General features: G+C 42.5%; 1 protein-coding gene across 1 annotated transcript in view; it reads left to right on the forward strand.

Moving 5' to 3' along the window:
- The first annotated feature begins 1,342 nt into the window (after positions 1 to 1,342).
- LOC102936590 (NACHT, LRR and PYD domains-containing protein 12-like) overlaps positions 1,343 to 18,203 on the forward strand; it is a 28,521-nt gene continuing 11,660 nt past the window's right edge. Inside the window, exons 1-2 of the mRNA XM_037899482.2 lie at positions 1,343 to 1,445; positions 7,355 to 7,528. Of these exons, the coding sequence (XP_037755410.2) occupies positions 1,366 to 1,445; positions 7,355 to 7,528 (254 nt within the window). The 5' untranslated portion in view covers positions 1,343 to 1,365. The remainder of the gene's footprint in view (positions 1,446 to 7,354; positions 7,529 to 18,203) is intronic.

The raw sequence follows: 18,203 nt of genomic DNA on the forward strand, positions 1-18,203 counted from the left end.
ATGAAAAAGCATTCAGTTTTCTTACAAGAAGACTTTTAATAGAAGTAAAGGAATCACCTCTGTAAAATCAGGATAGTAGATACCTTACCTTACAGGGTAATTAGATTCAAAACATAGAGAATCCTTCTAGGCAAAACCTTTAAGTTACAAAAAAGACACACAGACAGGAATAGTCATTCTATTCAGCACAGCTCTTCTCTCAGCCATTTAAAGAAATCATAATCTAACACATAGCTAGCTAGATTACTTACTAAGTTCTAAGACTCCATTCCTGTTCTTTCCCCAGCAAAAGCATCATACAGACAGACACAGACCCTTTGTTTTTCTCCCTCCTCCCAGCTTTTGAAAGTATCTTGTCTCCTCATTGGTCATTTTGGTCAGGTGCCAGCAAGGTTACCTTTAGCTTCTTAACCCTTTACAGGTGAGAGGATTTTTCCTCTGGCCAGGAGGGATTTTAAAGGGGTTTACCCTTCCCTTTATATTTATGACAGGGTTAGACTAGTCGACCCTGCAGGCCCCTCTAACTCAATGATTCTATGACCTAACCCCCAGTATAGCCAGTGCTAAGTTGATAGGAGAATTCACCTGTTGACCTAGCTACTGCCTCTTGGGGTTCATTATAGATTGTGGTGGTGAACCATAAATCCAGTGGTCCTTATTGAGTCCATGATCTTTTTGGTGTCTAGCACAGTTATGAATTTAAGCTCCCAGGCTCATCTTTGAAGGTATTGTGCAGGTTTCCTTTCAGGATGAGGACTGAGAGGTCAGCTACAGAGTGATCGCTTGGGCTCATTTCAACAGTTTGTGACCCACTAGGGTGACCAGCTAGAAAGTGTGAAAAATCAGGATGGGGGGGGGCGGGAATAGGCGCCAATATAAGAAAAAGCCTTGAATATCAAGACTGTCCCTATAAAATCAGGACATCTGGTCACTCTATAACCCACTAATCCTCCTTTGTCCTAGGACTGCAAAAATGTTAACTGCCCATTACACCTTGAGTGAGCTCTTGCAACGTGTTAACTCCTTATGTGTTCCACCTTGTAGTTAGCTGCGATATCTTTCTCAGAGCTGAAGAGCAGCTCCGTGTAAGCTCAAAAGCTTGTCTTTTACCAATAAAAGATATTACCTCACCCACCTTGTCTCTCTGTTATCCTAGGACCAACACAGCCATGTCACTGCAAACACCTATTTCTTTTCACACTTCAGTTTTTCCCATTATTTTAGCTGCAGTTCTTTATCATTTCTAGGGCAGTGCTACTTATCAGTCACTAGTGTAGAGATTGTGAGCCACACATCAAATCCTATTTGTTCTGCCTCTGGGAAATGATATTAAGAACTTCCATTCTCTCTTCTAGGAACCCACTGATGGAAGATCTGAGAAGTTCAACTGCATACTCATTGTGTCAAGGACTGAAGGATCCCAATTGTAAACTAAAGACAATATCGTAAGCAAACTCCTCTCTTACAGCCCTTTTGTGACTGCTGCTATGCCAGGAGTTGGGCAGCAATGCATTTCCACTCATGTCTGGTATTTATCTCTGAGCTGCAAATCATAGTAAATATCTAAAGAAACAAACACCATTTGACATGAAACCATAAACTAACCGTGTGGCAAACCCACTTCCAAGCCCCCACCCAGTAAGTAGGCCAGGTGCTGGGTTGATGCACAAGGTGGCAGAATCCTCCTCACCCAGGGCACAGAGCAGCTGCGGAGTTTCTTCATGGAGACTAATCCAGCCTCATGCTAATGGTGTGAGACCCACCCTCTGCACAGCATCTCCACACACCTACCCCTGCACAGTGGAATAAAGGGTCACTCTGTGGCCACTGAGAAAGGGGCTGAATTTGCCCCTCAGTGAACAAATGTTCTCTGTTCTCTTCCTTAAATTGTCTCATGGGGACAGTGGGCTGATTGTTGAATGCACAGAGACTTGGGACACTAGGGTAAGTGACCAAGTGACCATTATTTCCTGCTAGCTGACAGCTTTTATGCTTCTCATGTATGGCCACCGGTGGCCTGTCTGAAGTATGGCTCCATGCAGCTACTGCAGATGCTACAGTTCTGACTTCAGGCTTTTCTGTGCTGAGAGTTAATGTGCAGCGAGTGGGGGAGCTGTGCACCAGCTGGCTGTGTGGGGCCTGCTGCCGCGCACTAAAGTTCCTTAGCGCACTTTGACCCTCCCACTCCAGATCGTCATATTATTTATTTTAAACCGCCTTTCTAATGTGATACATGTTTTTTCCTTTATTTAACAAAAGTTAATCACATTCCCTCTGTTTTTGCTTTTCATTTCATCCCCACCTCTGTCTGTTCTGTCCCTCTCTCAGCACCTGCCCACCTGTGCATACTTCTCAGCCATCTGACCACTACCCATCCCACTCCCCTGTACATGCTACCATGGTGCAAGGGAACAGTGACCTAGGTGAATACAAGTGGGCATAACAAACAGATCAGGGGAAGGGTGGGATAGGAGAGAGCAAGGGAGGACAAGGATAAATTACAGTGAGAATTATCTTAATCATTTCCATGTTTTTCATGTTTCTGAAGGGGAGGTAGATGATACGTATTGTGTAGGAAGGGTATATTGTTTTCTAGGCAAAAAACTGTAAATCATCAAGGTTATTTATTTGTGTGTTTTGGTGTGAGACTGCTACTAGAGCCTAATCCTGTAAAGGTTATCCATGTGATTAGTCTCAGGGAAGTCCAGGGGACACTGCTTTACTTAATTATTTAGTAGTAAGGACTATTTGTGTGAGGCAGGATTGCAGGATCAAGCCCCTAGTTAGCAGGCCCCTATTTCCTGAGGTGTCATTAAGCTGTCCTGTCTCCCTAGTGTAACTGTACTGTGAGGTTGTATCCATAGTTTCCAGTCCCCCAAAATTAAATTTTAGGCTCCCTAGAAGTGGGAGCGGGCTCCTGCTCTCTGATAGGTTTGGGGTGGGTTCACTGAAAGAAATCTCTGGGGGTCAGGGTGTCTCAGGTATAAACCCATGGATTGTCCAGATGGTCAGAGCTCCTCCAGACCAGACCACATGCCTCACTCATACTGTGCCCACAAAGGGAGTTTATAATGTGTTTAAAAAAACACACTAACCATTCCAGCATATCCTAAGTGCTGTGTGTCTGTCCTTTACATCCTGGCTGAAATCCTGGCCCCATTGAAGTTGGTGGCAAAACTCCCATTGACTTCTGTGGTGCAGCGATTTCCCCCTCTATATTGGAAGCGTTTTAAAAATGTTACATTGATTCATTCTCAGATCAATTCTTGCAGGACTCAGGCTCATTGTTCTGTTAGTGCTCTTCCCCCACAACTACCCTTTTGCTCAGTACAATCCCTTGTTATTCTGTCTTATCTGTGACCAGCAGGTGGTGACCATCCCCTCTGCAGAAGATTGAAAGTGTGAGACACAAAGGGCAGAGGGACAGAAGCAGAGAGTGGAGGACCTTGGACTGGAGATGGGGGGAGACAGTGACCCTTTGGGTGTATCTACACTGAGCTGAGGGTGTAATGTCCAGCTCAGGCAGACATACCCACACTAGCTTTGACTGAGATAACATGCAAAAGCAAGCTTGGCTGTGGCCACGCGGGCAGTGGTACAGGCTAGCTGCCTGAGTCCCTACCTAGGGCTTTGGATGGGATTGTACTTGGGGCAACTAGCCCAGCTCACCTCCTATGCCATGGCTACCCTGCTGTTTTTAGCATACTAGCTCAATGAAAGCTAGCCACGGACATCTTCCCGAACTGGACATTACATCTCCACCTCCGGCACAGACAGGCCCTTAGCGACTGGGAGCACAGCCGTGCCGGGAGAACACGGCATCACATAGCCCAGACGGTCCAAACTGATTGTTGCTGTGCTCCCCTCCAGAGACTCGTGTCATGTGTGCATGTCTCTCCAAGCCCTGTCCCTGGTGAGTGCAACAAGGCCCTTTTCTGGGGGGAAGGGGCTGGAGATGGAGTCTGACCTGCACTCCCTCTGGGGAAATAGCAGCTTCTGTGTCCTGCGGGTCTGGGCTCAGTTCCCTGCTGCAGTCCTTGTGATCGGGGTCACAGCACCACTCAGGTCTGTCATGATGATAGGTTAGGTCGGGCTAAACTTGAGCGATTGGTCCTGTAACCCTGTGCGCCAGGTCACAATGCCACTCACTCAAATTTGAGGGGTACCAGGCCAAATCTGAATGGCACTGACACCCTGCACATTTTGTTTTTAAACACGGGGCTCCATCCAGCACCAGGACAGTCCTAGCAACCCCGTCCCCGATACCCCGTCACACCTCCCCAGCTGGGCACGCCCCACAGTTTTGAAAACCTCTGATGTAGCAGGGAAATTTGAAAATCCCAGGGGCTGGGCACCCAGCAGAAGCCTGAGAGCTGGGGCAGCTTGGGCATCCTGTAGTGAGAACAGGTTTTCAAAGAACAAGCATTCTGGTTTGAAAACACCTTGTATTCTAAGCACCCAAATCTTCTGTCGAGCACCCACAGAAGGGCCTTTAGGAGTTCCCTCTGCAGACACAGGGATATAGTCACATGGCATGTATGTAACTGGAAATTAGAAACAATCTGGGGGGTTACAATAGAGACTATTTACCAAATCACTTTTCCTGCTTTGGATGTTGTATTTTGTACATCACATGCTTCACATAAGCCACTGATTGAGGCCCAGGCTGCGCTAAGCAGCGGAAGGACTTGCCAGCATTTGGAGCCTTTAAAACAAGACTAGATAGCTTTCTAAATGTCATGCTTTAATCCAGTCCCAAGAAGGAATTCCGAGGCCTGTGTGTGCAGGTGGTCAGGCTGGGTGGTCGTGGAGGTCCTTTCTGGCCTTGGATACGTGAGTCTGTGGGTGCCCCTGTTCATCCCCTTCCTTTGTGGGCAAGGCAATAGGATTGCGTACATTGCCTCAACATACTCATAACACTTGCAGCTCAGCATTAAGATAATGATGATAATCAAATCAAATCTCATGCTGCAGGGGTCAGGAAAGAATTTTTTCTCAGTGCACAACTAGGTTGATGCAATCTGGGTTTTTTTTTTCTGCCTTCCTCTGTAGCATAAGAGATTGGACACTGGATGGAGTAGACTGGTGCTCTGAGGTGGTACAGATAACCCATCTTTCTAGATGCCTGGCTGGGGTGTCTTACTCACATGCTCAGTCGTATACTGATCTCCAGATTTGGGGTTGGGAAGGAATTTCCCCCGGTCAGATTGGCAGGAATTTTGGTGGGGTTTTACTCTTCTTCGGCAGTGTGTGTGTGTGTCGGGGGGCAGATCACCTGCTGATAGCGTCTGGGTGTATCTCCCCAAATCACTTTCCTGCCTTTGCAGGGGCCTCAGCCACTGGTGACACCTCAGTCTCTCTTGTTCTCTGCTACTGGTGCACATCAGTTTCGTTTCCTGAGGACTGAAATTTTTGAGCTAACTAAAGTCTTTGGGCTTAACATAGGGCTACCCTGGTGCTGTGTAGTGGCCTGTGACCTACAGGAGGTCAGACCAGATGATCGGTTGGTCCCTTCTGGCCTTAAACTCTATGAATCTATGGAATTCCCCAACTGGAATCCATCATCAAGCGGTTCTTCTTAGAGCGATTGCACATGTGTGTTCCACTTTAGGTATGTACATCCCGTGCACGGATGTCAGAGAGTTTCCCCTCAGTGGTACCCGTCAGCTCGGCACATGCACCCTCCACTGCCACATTCTGCCATGTGATGGTATAAAGAGTAAAGCCACCCCCAACCTTTCTCAGTTTCTTCTTAATGCCTGTGACAATTGTTGGAGTCAGTTGTGTTGCCTTCGCAAGTTTTCTCATTTGTATATCTTTGTAGATAGCTTTTCCCCGTTTGCATGGTTAGTGTTAATAATTAGAGTGTTAAGTTTTCTATAGTGTCTTTTTACTCTCCAGTTCCCCCCTTGTAATGGTTCTGCTCTTGGTACCAGGGCATGCCTTGGTCATCAGGCATCAAGCCCTGTTTTTCATGTTCTAAACTCATGCCTTGAGTGACTCAGACTGTAGTTGTCTAAAGTGCCTGGGTGACTCTCACATAAGGGATCTGTGTCAAATTTGTAACGACATTAAGCTGAGAACCAGGAAAGACAGAGAGGCCAGGCTGAGGTTTCTGGTGATGGAGGCTGCTCTGTGACTACCTTGAGAGCCTTTCCATTCCAGGCAAGTGCAGAGTGCTTTAGCTCTAATGAAAAGCGCTCCTCCTGTGCTGATTGAATCCTGGGACTGTTCACCCTCCACGGTGCCGAGGAAGAAACACAGTGCTTCCAAAGATGATATTGGAAGGGGAAGATTCCCAGCTTCTAAGTCCGGCAAGCTTGCAGACAAGAGTAAACACTCTTTGGTAGGACTGGTAGGAACAGCACCTCCCTGGTCGGAAGAAGCCCATTCTTCATCAGATTCAGAGATCTGCTCTTATGTTTCTCAAAAGCATGCAGCACCTGGATGTTCCCTCCTAGAGCACACTGACCTGGATATTCACAGGCACCTTTGTCCTGGCCAGTTGGGATGGACACATGGCCTGACAGGAACTGGGTCCAACTCCTTTTCCAGGGCCATTTTGGAACACCTGGGGGTCCCCACCTTTGTCCAGGTCCTCTCTGCAGCTGTCCCATCCCATTTTATCAAGTAGGTGCAGGGAATCATCCCACCAGAGGTGGGAACCATTCCCAGTCCTGATTCGGAGGAGGTGATTCTGGTGAATCACCCCCCACACGTGCCAGAGGAGGCTCCACCTCAACATTTATTGGCTTCGTCCTCTTCTTTGCCAGATAAAGCAGTAACTCAGAAGGGTCCTCGTCCCCACCTGATGACTGCAGGATTCATCAAGAAGTTTTAAAAAGGGTGGCCCCTGCCTTTGACATTGTAGCTGCAGTTGATCCTTCTTGATGCTAGGTTTGGGTGGACAGTCTTTCCATTTCTATTCAGGCAGAGACTGATCCCACCTTGAGTTTGTACCACTTGTGAGACACCTAATGTGAAATGCACATGTGTGATCACTCAAAGAAGATGAAACCGTTATTAACAGGGTCTGTAACTGTTGTTCTTCCAGATGTGTTGCATGTGTCTATTCCACATCCCACCTTCCTACCCCTCTATATCGAGTCCTTTTGGTAAGAAGGAACTGAGGAGGGTCGGGGCAGCTCCACCCTTTATACCATCACATGGCAGCGTGTGCCAGTGGAGGACACATGCGCTATCCCTGCTGATGGAAAAATCTCCAACAGTTCACTGAGCGTGCACATGCTTCTAAAGTGGAAAGGACATTTTGAAGAACAATAGTTATGGAACAGTTAGTAGCCGTTTGATACAATTCAGGAGTAAATTTGATCTGTCCATTTGTTCCCTTCAGGTTGTCCAGCTGCAAACTCTCATCTGTTTTCCCTGAGGACCTCTCCCCTAAGATTCTTTTTACAAACCAGTCCCTGGAAAAGCTGGATCTGAGTTCTAACAAACTGGAAGATTTAGGACTGAAATATCTGTGTGAGGGACTGAAACATCCAAACTGTAAACTACAGAAACTGCTGTAAGTAATCCAGTGCTATATTTTGTTAGTTCTTGATTTTTTTTTTTTACTAATCTGTGCATGTTGTTTCACCACCTGCCATGTCCTATCTTTCAGTCTGTTAGTTCTTTGAGGCAGAGACTATCATATTTTTGTACAGCACCTGGGACAGTGGGGCTTAGATTTGGTTGATGCCTCTATGTGTTATTGCAGTGCAAATATTTATTAATCAATAATAATACCACCATGTGCTGAGATCCATTCAGTCTTGCAAAGTAAGCAGGAGCAGGATGTGTCAATAGTAGTAAACTACCTGATAGCACTCATCACCATGTAATTTTGACAGGTTTCCATGCTCCTTTTATGGTTTATGTCCTGCACTCCAGTCCCGTTTCTGGTCATGTACACATTTGGTGCCATTGACCAGTTTGATTTTTTTTTTAAATTTTGTTATTCCTAATAGTAATAAATCTTGAACTTTTTTAAACAATTGTTTTAGCGGTAAGGCTAATGGTGGTATATATGAAACACTGGAGTACAGTTAAAGCTCTGTTATCCAGCATGCTGGGGGAATGGGGAATTAGTTGAATATTCTGGTTAACTGAGAGTTACACTTTACCAATCGAATACCAATTTTCAAAGAATTAGAATACAATAAAATGAATCAAGTATAAATTAGTATACAGGTACTCACCAATTCAACAGTAGTACTGCACTGCACAGTGGTTGGTTTCTTGAAGCACTTAAGTGTATACAGGTAAAGTTTTCTATACAGTAGGTTATCTTATGACACTGCATATCACTATGGGCAGTGCATGGTGTACACCCAGATCACTAAAAAAGCACTTAACACTAAAAGTATACTCAACATAATGTAATCTTTCTTTGATGATTCAGAAAGCACTTCAGGATTTTGCCGTGCCTCAGGGTCATCATTATCAACATCAATTGTCATTGTAGATGTAGAAGGTGTAGGAGATTGGGCTGAATCTATAATGACCCTATGACAACCCTGGAAGCTGCTTTTTTGAATAAATCCCTGATATCAGCTTAATTACTTGTCTTCTGCCTCTTTTGCATAAAAGTAGACTGCAGAATGTGCAATTGCATAACCCCCTGGGCAGTATACTAGTCCCGTTACTAGACTGAAGATTTGTATTGGGAAATATAAGAAATGCCGGTTAATTGAAATTCCTGGTTAATTAAGTGCCGGATAACAAAGCTTTTACTGTACTTTGTTTAATTAGATCCTGGTAATTTGGGTTGCTAAGAATAACAGTTTTATTTTCAAAAATATTGGAGATATTGTCGTGTGCCCAATAACTGTGGGTACTTGTTGTTTAGAACAAAAATTTGGGTCTGTGACCATACATTTAAGATGACTATAACAGAATTTCTTGTGATTAGTTATTACATAATTTTGTTTCTTTTCATCATAGACCGCACATTCCGTGAGAGATCTTCATTTGGTTAGTTGCACTGGGCATAAAACCAGTGTTACATGGTATCTTTTCAGCTGGTCACATAGTGGGGTTGTTACTTTGAACACATTACACTTACAGATCTATTGATGCTCCTTTTGAGAGCAACAAGCAACCCGTGGGACTTTTTATGTTTGGGCATTTTGGTGATACACCACCAGTGGAGGTACTTTCATTTGTCCCTATCGATGCCATTTTTTGGTGGAGTATGGCATGGACACTTAATTGATTAAATACATCCTTATTTGTATGGATGAGTAATGATAATGTGAATGAGACATATAAGGATTGTAAAACGTTACAGGTTTTGCTTAAATAACATGTGTTATGATTTGGATGTGGTGTCACAGATCCCAAGTTATATATATATTTGGTTTGGCATTTGACTTTCTCTTCTCCATGTTTTTGAATACAGTGTGGACAATATCAATTCAAAATTTGTTGATTTTTGATTAATTTGGGTACTTTTCTTAGCTTTAAGAATTATTAGGTATTTATTAATAGTGTTTATTACATATTTACCATATAATGAACAAATATTTTAAGACAGTGATCATTATTATTTATTTATTAATTGATTAATGAGTTTTGTTAAACAGTTGGTTAGTTTATGTGTATTATACACCGTAGAGGATTTTCAGTTGCTATATTATACATTTTGTTGAACATGCGGTTAATTACTTTTCAGCTTTTTTGTAATCATACAATTGATATACCTTTTAATTTTTTTTAACATTAACCTTGTTTTAAATTATTACTTTTGTAATTATAAAACCTGTGATACTGTTTAAAACTTCAAAAAGATTAATTTTTTGGAGTTTTTTGGAAACATGTTAGTTTTTATTTGAGATCTAAATTGGTAATAGTTTTACTTGTTGATAAACAGTAACCTTATCTATGAGAAGTATTGAAAAGAAAGATGCAACCTTAATATTCTTATAATAACTAAATTCACTTATTTACCAATCAGATCAATTCAATATAACAGGGATAGGAATAAATTGTACTTGATTGATTAGTACCTTTGGGTATAGATAGAGCTGTGAGACCGCTAACAGGGCCTTCTTGTAGAACTGGACATTTCACAGGGTTTTGTGAATAATAATTTTTTATTACTGTTGGCTATACCTTTACTTTAAAATATTTATGAATAACTTTTACAATACTCAAAGACTTAATTTGGATACAAACTTCATATTTTTCTTTATTTTTATAATTTAGGTTACATATGGTTAATGCTTTATCTTTTTACTGAGCTTTTGACATTTGGGTTTTTTTTTCATAATTCATATGGAATTTCATCATTGGTGAAGATTTACCTTCACTTGTAATATGTTTTATATCCTTCCCCCCCTTGATTGCTTAAGGAGGGGAAAGATTTTTTTTTTAATTTACAAAAGACATTTGTTCATTTTTTAATGTTAAATTTAAGAACAAGTTTCTTTTAACCTTTTGATAAAATTTGTTATGAGTGGTTGGAAGAAGTACTTGACAAACTACTTTTTTTGGAAAATCATGCACATACCTTCCTTCAAGTTTTTGGAACTCCAGTGGAAAACTTTTTCCACAATATAAACTTTTACTTATCCTTTAATACTAAATGTAATTCCAATCTATACAGACCTGACATACGACTCTGTACCTTATGTATTGTTAAAGTTGTACTATTACTTCATGTGGAAAACAATGTTTTAACCCAAGTTTTAGTTATAAATTGTTCTTATGCTGATTGATAATTTAATTTAAAGAAAATTTCAGTTGAAAAGCATCAATCTTTTAGTCCTTGATTTGGTTTTATTCATTTTTGCGCCCAGATTATTGTTATTTTTCCATCCTGAGGCTTAATAGGCAAGTCTGAGTTTAGTTCCAACATAAAATTTTGATTTGCCTTGACTGTTCTTGGTTTTTGTTGTATTGAAACAGTTTGTTCGGTTTGAAGTGCAGTGTTAAGGCAATAATATAGTATCAATGTTGTTAAGACCTGTTTTTTCCCCCTTTTTCTGCTACTGGGCTGACTTTCTTTGATTCTTTACTTTCTCTTTGTGGTTAATGTCTTTGGTTACTTTCCCTGTGGAGAAATATTTCCTTTCCACTACAACTTAAATTCTATCATGTTAATAGAATTAATCTACCTTTTTGCTTGTTTGTTTGTGATTTGGTATACAGAGGAACTCAATTTATGTATAACATAGTGTGACCCAGTTCATTGGTTACATAAATTGTGTTTTGGTACAACATATGATAGGAGCATAACTTGATTTCAAATTTTTTCCAAGCATTTTCTTTTTTATTAAAAAGGCTTTTGCCTTTTGTTTGAATTTTCCTGATTTGATAGCTACCTGCAAGAGAATTTGATTTAAATGTTTGTATACAGGTTTTTAGTTTGACTTCCTCTAGCTGTGTGCCACTGGTATGCCACAAAAAATGCTTTGGCATTAACATAGTTTGCCAGGTCATCACCTCAAAGGGAGTATGATCTATGGCAGCAGTGGGAGTTGCCCTGAGTGTTATTAAAATGAGCGAACTCAGACTATTTCAATTGCATCCATTGGCATTTACCAGTTTCTGCAGCATTAGTTTGATGGTGCCATTTTTTTTTAGCTTTCCTGATGATTGAGATTTATATGGAATGTGCAATCTTATTGCACTCCCAACAAGTGCAAACATTTTTGGAACATTTGCCCAGTAAAATGTGTTCCTCCATTAATGATCTGGAGGATGGCGTGCACTGCACCCTCAGCAAGTTTGCAGATGACACTAAACTGGGAGGAGTGGTAGATACACTGGAGGGTTGGGATAGGATACAGAGGGACCTAGACAAATTAGAAGTTGGGCCAAAAGAAATCTGATGAGGTTCAACAAGGACAAATGCAGAGTCCTGCACTTAGGACAGAAGAATCCCATGCACTGCTACAGACTAGGGACTGAATGGCTAGGCAGCAGTTCTGCCGAAAAGGACCTAGGGGTTACAGTGGACGAGAAGCTGGATATGAGTCACCAGTGTGCCGTTGTTGCCAAGAAGGCTAACGGCATTTTGGGATGTATAAGTAGGAGCATTGCCAGCAGATTGAGGGACGTGATCATTCCCCTCTATTTGATATTGGTGAGGCCTCATCTGGAGTACTGTGTCCAGTTTTGGGCCCCACACTACAAGAAGGATGTGGAAAAATTGGAAAGAGTCCAGCGAAGGGCAACAAAAATGATTCGGGGGCTGGAACACATGACTTATGAGGAGAAGCTGAGGGAACTGGAATTGTTTAGTCTGCAGAAGAGAAGAATGAGGGAGGATTTGATAGCTGCTTTCAACTACCTGAAAGGGGGTTCCAAAGAGGATGGATCTAGACTGTTCTCAGTGGTACCAGATGACAGAACAAGGAGTAATGGTCTCAAGTTACAGTGGGGGAGGTTTAGGTTGGATATTAGGAAAAACTTTTTCACTAGGAGGGTGGTGAAACACTGGAAGGTGGTGGAATCTCCTTCCTTAGAGGTTTTTAAGGTCAGGTTTGACAAAGCCCTGGCTGGGATGATTTAGTTGGGGATTGGTCCTGCTTTGAGCAGGGGGTTGGACTAGATGACCTCCTGAGGTCCATTCGAACCCTGATATTCTATGATTCTATGATTTGACTCTACCCTAGTGGGAAGTTTTCAATGAGAGAAGGCTTGTTTTACCAGGATTTTTGTTGTGGCTAAAGCAGCATTTGCCTTAAGGGGAAATGCTTCCACCCATTTGGAAAATGGATGAATAACAAGAAGACATTGATTTCTTCTGATCATAGTAATTGAACTCATTTATAAAAGCAATATTCTTTTGTGATTTTTATTTTTGGAGATATTAATATGAAAAACTGGGTTAAGGTTTTTCCTTAATCAACATCTGGGCACACATGAGGGTTTCTAGAATACAGCAGGGCATCCAGCAATGGAGATAGGAGCCATACTGGGGATATTGTTATATCTTTGTTATGGAATAACAAAGTTCAATGTGCTAGATTCGATTAGAAAGCAAGAACTGGAGAGGGGTGTGTATGTGGAATGTAGAGCTATTGGGTTTAAACCAATTAAAAATGCAAAATGCTTGGAAGTCCAGCTGGTGACCAATAAATATTTTTATAAGTGGAATATTTAATTTCATTAGGCTTATTTTTTTAGATCATAGGCTATTGGCCTAAATTTTTGTTATGCCTTTCTTTAGAAGCTACTGTTGCAAGTGCAATTGCACTCAGAGGCCTTCTAGATTATATGGTTTGCTGGGATCTGGAATGATGAACACAGATGCTTGAATTACTGCTGGCTTCAATTTTTACAAATGCATTTACATGCTGGTCTGTCCTGGCCCAAGCAATCCCGTGTTTTCTCAGAAATTTATATAGTGGACCTGCAATGGAAGCAAAGTTAGGAATGAAGTTTTGATGGTGTCCTGCCAATCCTAGAAAAGATCACAAAAAAGTTATGTCAGTGGACATGGACAATTCTCAAATTGCATCCACCTTCTGTTGGGCTGGTGGTTAATCTCTTTAAGACAAGGTAATACCTAAAAAAGAAACTTCTGTGGAGGAAAATTTTATTCTATGATTACAATAGCTACTGCCATTCTTTTACACTTATGCTTGTGTTTAGCAAAAACATCTACATATTTAGTTACCAATGGCTGCATATTTACACCTTTTTAGCAATGTTTTTCTTTCCAGGCATTTTATTAGATTTCCTGCACACAGTCTATTATGAAACATATGTAAGCGGGGGAATAGTCCCGCTATTGTGGGGAACTTTCCTGGCTTCTGCACTACCCCGGTGAAGTGGGCTAGCAAAAGGATCTGAGTCCTTGCTCCCACTTCCTTTACCCAGTGGCCTCCCTGCCCTTGAGGACTCCCCTTCCACTCTCCTGTCTGGCAGAGTCCTTGTAACCCCAACAAGGCTGGGCCCAGGATTCCGGGGGGCTCGACCCCCAACCCTGCTGTGGTCACCTAGGACAGGGGCTAGGGTGTCCCCACTCTGGGGTACTCTCTCTGCACTGGGCACTTCTCTGACCCTCTGACCATTACATACAAGTTAAAGCAAATGCAAGTTATTTAATCAACAATTAATTTTAAAAAGAATAAGGAAAAATGGGAAAGGTTAAAGGAAACACATCAACACACTCTGTGGCAGGGAACATCACAAACAGTGTCTCTGGAACGTTAGGGCAGTTCACAGTCTGTTCCTTGTAAGTCCCAGGCCTCCTCCTCAGGCCCTGGCTGTGCTGCAGGGATGCTGTGTGTTGGACACTTGCTCTGGTGGTGGCCACATGCTCTCTTCCCAGCGTTGCCCCTGCCCTGTCGGGGTTACGATCCAAGCTTGGCCTGCAGAGCCTCTTGGCTGAGGTGTCTCCCTGTGCTGGGCCCGCTGCCCAGGGTCCCCCTTGCTCTCCCCAGCTGCTCACCGCACCCAGCTCCGGACTGCTCCAGCCCCAGCTCCACCACTCTGCCTCAGCTCCAACTCCACTCTGCCTCAGCACTGCTGCTGCTTTGCATCCAGCTCCCTGGGCTGCTTCTCTGGCCCCTCTGGCTCTGGTTGCTGCAGCTCTGCTCCCAGGACAGGTCTACTCTGCAGGCTGCTTCTCTGACTCTGCTCCCAGCACTGACCTGCTTCCTGGGCTGCTTTTCTGGCCCCTCTGGCTCTGGTTGCTGCAGCTCTGCTCCCAGGGCAAGTCTGCTCTCTCTGGGCTGTGCCTCTGGCTTTGGGGCTGCAGCTCTACTCCCAGGACAGGGTCTGCTCTCTCTGGATCTGGTACAGCTCTGCTCCCCAGCTCAGCTTGGGCCCCTGCTTTCTCCTTATTGACCCAGGCAATTCCAGCTCATATGGAGGACAGGACCTCCCTGGCCTCCTGATTCCCTGATTAGCCTGCTTAGTCATTCAGGCTGACCTGGAGCATTGGCCTCTCCCCATTGTTCCTGGGGGCTGTCAGTCTCAGGGTCCTGATTCCCCATCGACCCTTCCCCCTTTTTAGTACTGGGAGCTAGCAACGAAAACACCTCCACTGAATGTTAGTAAGGGGGCAACAGTCTCTTTACACATATATGGGGATTTTTTTTTCCTCTGTCTCATGCTAGCTGTAAGGGGGACCCCTGACTGTGCTGGGTGCATATTCCATTCTAACAGACGTACAGTGTCCTCAGATAATCTTTCTCCTCAAAATTCTGGTGGCAATGCATTTCACAAAGCTCTGCAGTTAATTGTAAAATCCTAACCAAATCCTTTTTATCTAATTGAAATAAGTTTACTATTTTTTCTAAATGTGCTGCAACTGAATTGTTTTGTTTTGCATTGGCCCTACTATTTTTGCAATGGCTTTGAAGGTTTTTACATTTGTTCCTGCTACTATTGGAGAGACATGACTACTTAATCACAAAGGTTCCAATTTAGAAATTGATATTTTTCTCCTTTACAGCTCTAATGGGGATTTTCTTTCCCTCTTTTTTTCAAAGGAACCGGTGTCTTCCATGTTTGGGCAGCTTCTACAGAGGACAATTTAGGTGGGGAGTTTTGTTCTAACCTTTATTCCTTTTTTTGGTTGGGGTAGGTGCCTGCATCTTGCGAAGGTCTGGCATTAGCAGGTTTTTCTGTGGTGATTCTGGTTTTGGCTCTAAAGTGGCTTGGGGTACAGTACTCATAACTTCAGATATAAAAATGATACATGCATACGAATAGGATGAATACGTGCAGTAGAACATAACCTTTGCAAAGATATGTTACATGGCATATCTAGCATAAAACATATTTCAGTTATGTCATATTTACACTCATAAGCATATTTCTATAAAGCATTATGGGGTACAACATCACAGTGGTTCCTTGCTCTTCAGCTGTTTACAGCTGGAGTACACTGAGAGAAGGGGCGGTGACCAAGGTAACTCCACAAAGTTTTACTTGATCCTCCATTGGTGGTGCAGTCCAGAGGAGTCCAAAGTTTGGGGAGTTTATTAATGATGACGAACCATCTGACTCACTCTGCCATGGCCTGGTAGGGTTTCTACCCATACATGAATGCTGGGTCCCTGACATACAACTGCTGTTTATTTGGTACCACTGTATGATAATCTTCCCCTTAAATATTAGTCTTAATTAGTTTCAGTGCCTGAAGTATGAATAAGAAGATATTTCCCCTTTACATTTTTCCTGAGCTCAGTTATTACAACATCCCATAGACAGACAAGTAAAACCACACAATGCAATCGCAAGCATAAGCGAAAGCAGGAAGTCCCCTCTGTTAGTTACTGGGAGCATGACATGATTCTCCTACTTGCATGATTTTCAAAAGTAGGGGTGCATAAACCTTGTTATCTAAGGTGGCCTTTTTTTGCATCGTCCTTTCCGTGTTCTCTAGAACCATGTGTTGGGTGCCAATGTGTAGCCTTTTATTTTATTTAAAAATGTGTAATGCCACCTCATGAGTGGGAATGAAAACCAGAATTATGAAGTGCACATTTTTTCAGCATCCCAGCTTGTAAAATGGGTGAAAGTTACTCTGGGGGTCCGTTTGCGGCACACAGAGGCTCTAATGACCACCAGTGCTAAGTACCCTGTAGACAGGGTAGGGATAAAGGTTTTTAGCATTCTGGCCAGCAGTTGTATCAGTAACCAGAAAGACTTCTTTTTGGAACAGTAACTCAAACAGATCATTATTGGTTTTATAGATAATGATGCCTTCAGTGGCAACTATGTTAAAAACCCTTTCAACTTTAAACATTGTAATGTTAATTTCATAGCCTTACATAAGAACATAAGAATGGCCATACTGGGTCAGACCAAAGGTCCATCCAGCCCAATATCCTGTCTGCCGACAGTGGCCAATGCCAGGTGCCCCAGACGGAGTGAACATAACAGGTAATGATCAAGTGATCTCTCTCCTGCCATCCATCTCCACCCTCTGACAAACAGAGGCTAGGGACACCATTCCTTACCTATCTGGGCTAATAGCCATTAATGGACTTAACCTCCATGAATTTATCTAGTTCCCTTGTATGTGGATGGTGAACAGGTGCTGGCTAAACTTCAACAACTGGATTTTGAGAATGGGAACTGCATGAGAGAGTACATGCAGCTCATGCAGGTGACGGAAATATGTAAAAGACCGAGTGCTCTTGATTGACCATGGTGAATTTGCCCAAGATTACACACTGTATGCTTTTGAGCTGACTCCGGACCAGGAGTGCACCGATCATTATTCACTGATTAAAACTGGAAACCTGAGAGTGGAGATTCGGTTTGCAATGGCATTGTCCTCTATGGTCATCATGATAGTGTATGCAGTTTTTGATAACATACTCCAAGTGAACTGTGGAAGAAGTGTCCTGTTTGACTATATGTGATTATGAACACCATGCAGTTAGAGCATATTTTATCAAAGGATGCTTCTTTTTTAGGACTTTGTGTCCAGAAGACCTCTGGGGCTTATTGTTAACACACACACTCATAACTTACCCAGAGAACACTGCCTGACCCTCTACTTACCAAAACAGGGTCTGGGTGAGTTCTTTGACTCCTACAGATTTCCCCTGGATGGTAACGTCTTTTCTAAATCTGTCGTGAATTTTTTAAACACTAACTCTCATAACCTTGTGTTTCACCAGAGACATTTACAGGACCCTCTAGCTGTAACTTGTGGCTATACATTTTTTTTTTTTAAAGAAATGTAGTAAGGATTTATCTTTTGATCAGACTTTAAAATTGTGTACAAATGCTTTACCAGAAAATGACCACACGGTGATGCAGTTTGTAAAAGGGAAAGTCAGGCATGTCCAGATTTGTTCCAAACATGTTTCAACATGTTAAGACATGTCTGTCTTGTTGTGAGTTTAAAGATGTGCATCAATAAAGAAGGTGAGTTTAAACCAATAAAGCACATGTTTTTTGTCCAAGTATTTATTTTACACTGTTAGCCACTTGGACCTTTTAAACAGCCTTTGTTTTTTACAAGGTACATTTCTAAAAGTGGTGATGCTACTTTTGGCCTTGGCAGGCTCTAGATCTGTTTTTAGACATTCTAAAAACTCTTTATTGACAACATCCTACAATGGGCATAGGCACATTCAGCTCTGCCAAGGTTTTCATAAAAACATCCCACCCTTTAGGAGGCCTCTTGTTAGAGGAAAAAATAAGAACTAATAACCCTCTTGACTAAATTCAGCATGTGAGACCACACAGCTGTTACTCCTCGATACACAAAGCTTCCTTTA

This window comes from Chelonia mydas, chromosome 6 (assembly GCF_015237465.2).
Source record: "Chelonia mydas isolate rCheMyd1 chromosome 6, rCheMyd1.pri.v2, whole genome shotgun sequence".
NCBI classification, from domain to species: domain Eukaryota; kingdom Metazoa; phylum Chordata; order Testudines; family Cheloniidae; genus Chelonia; species Chelonia mydas.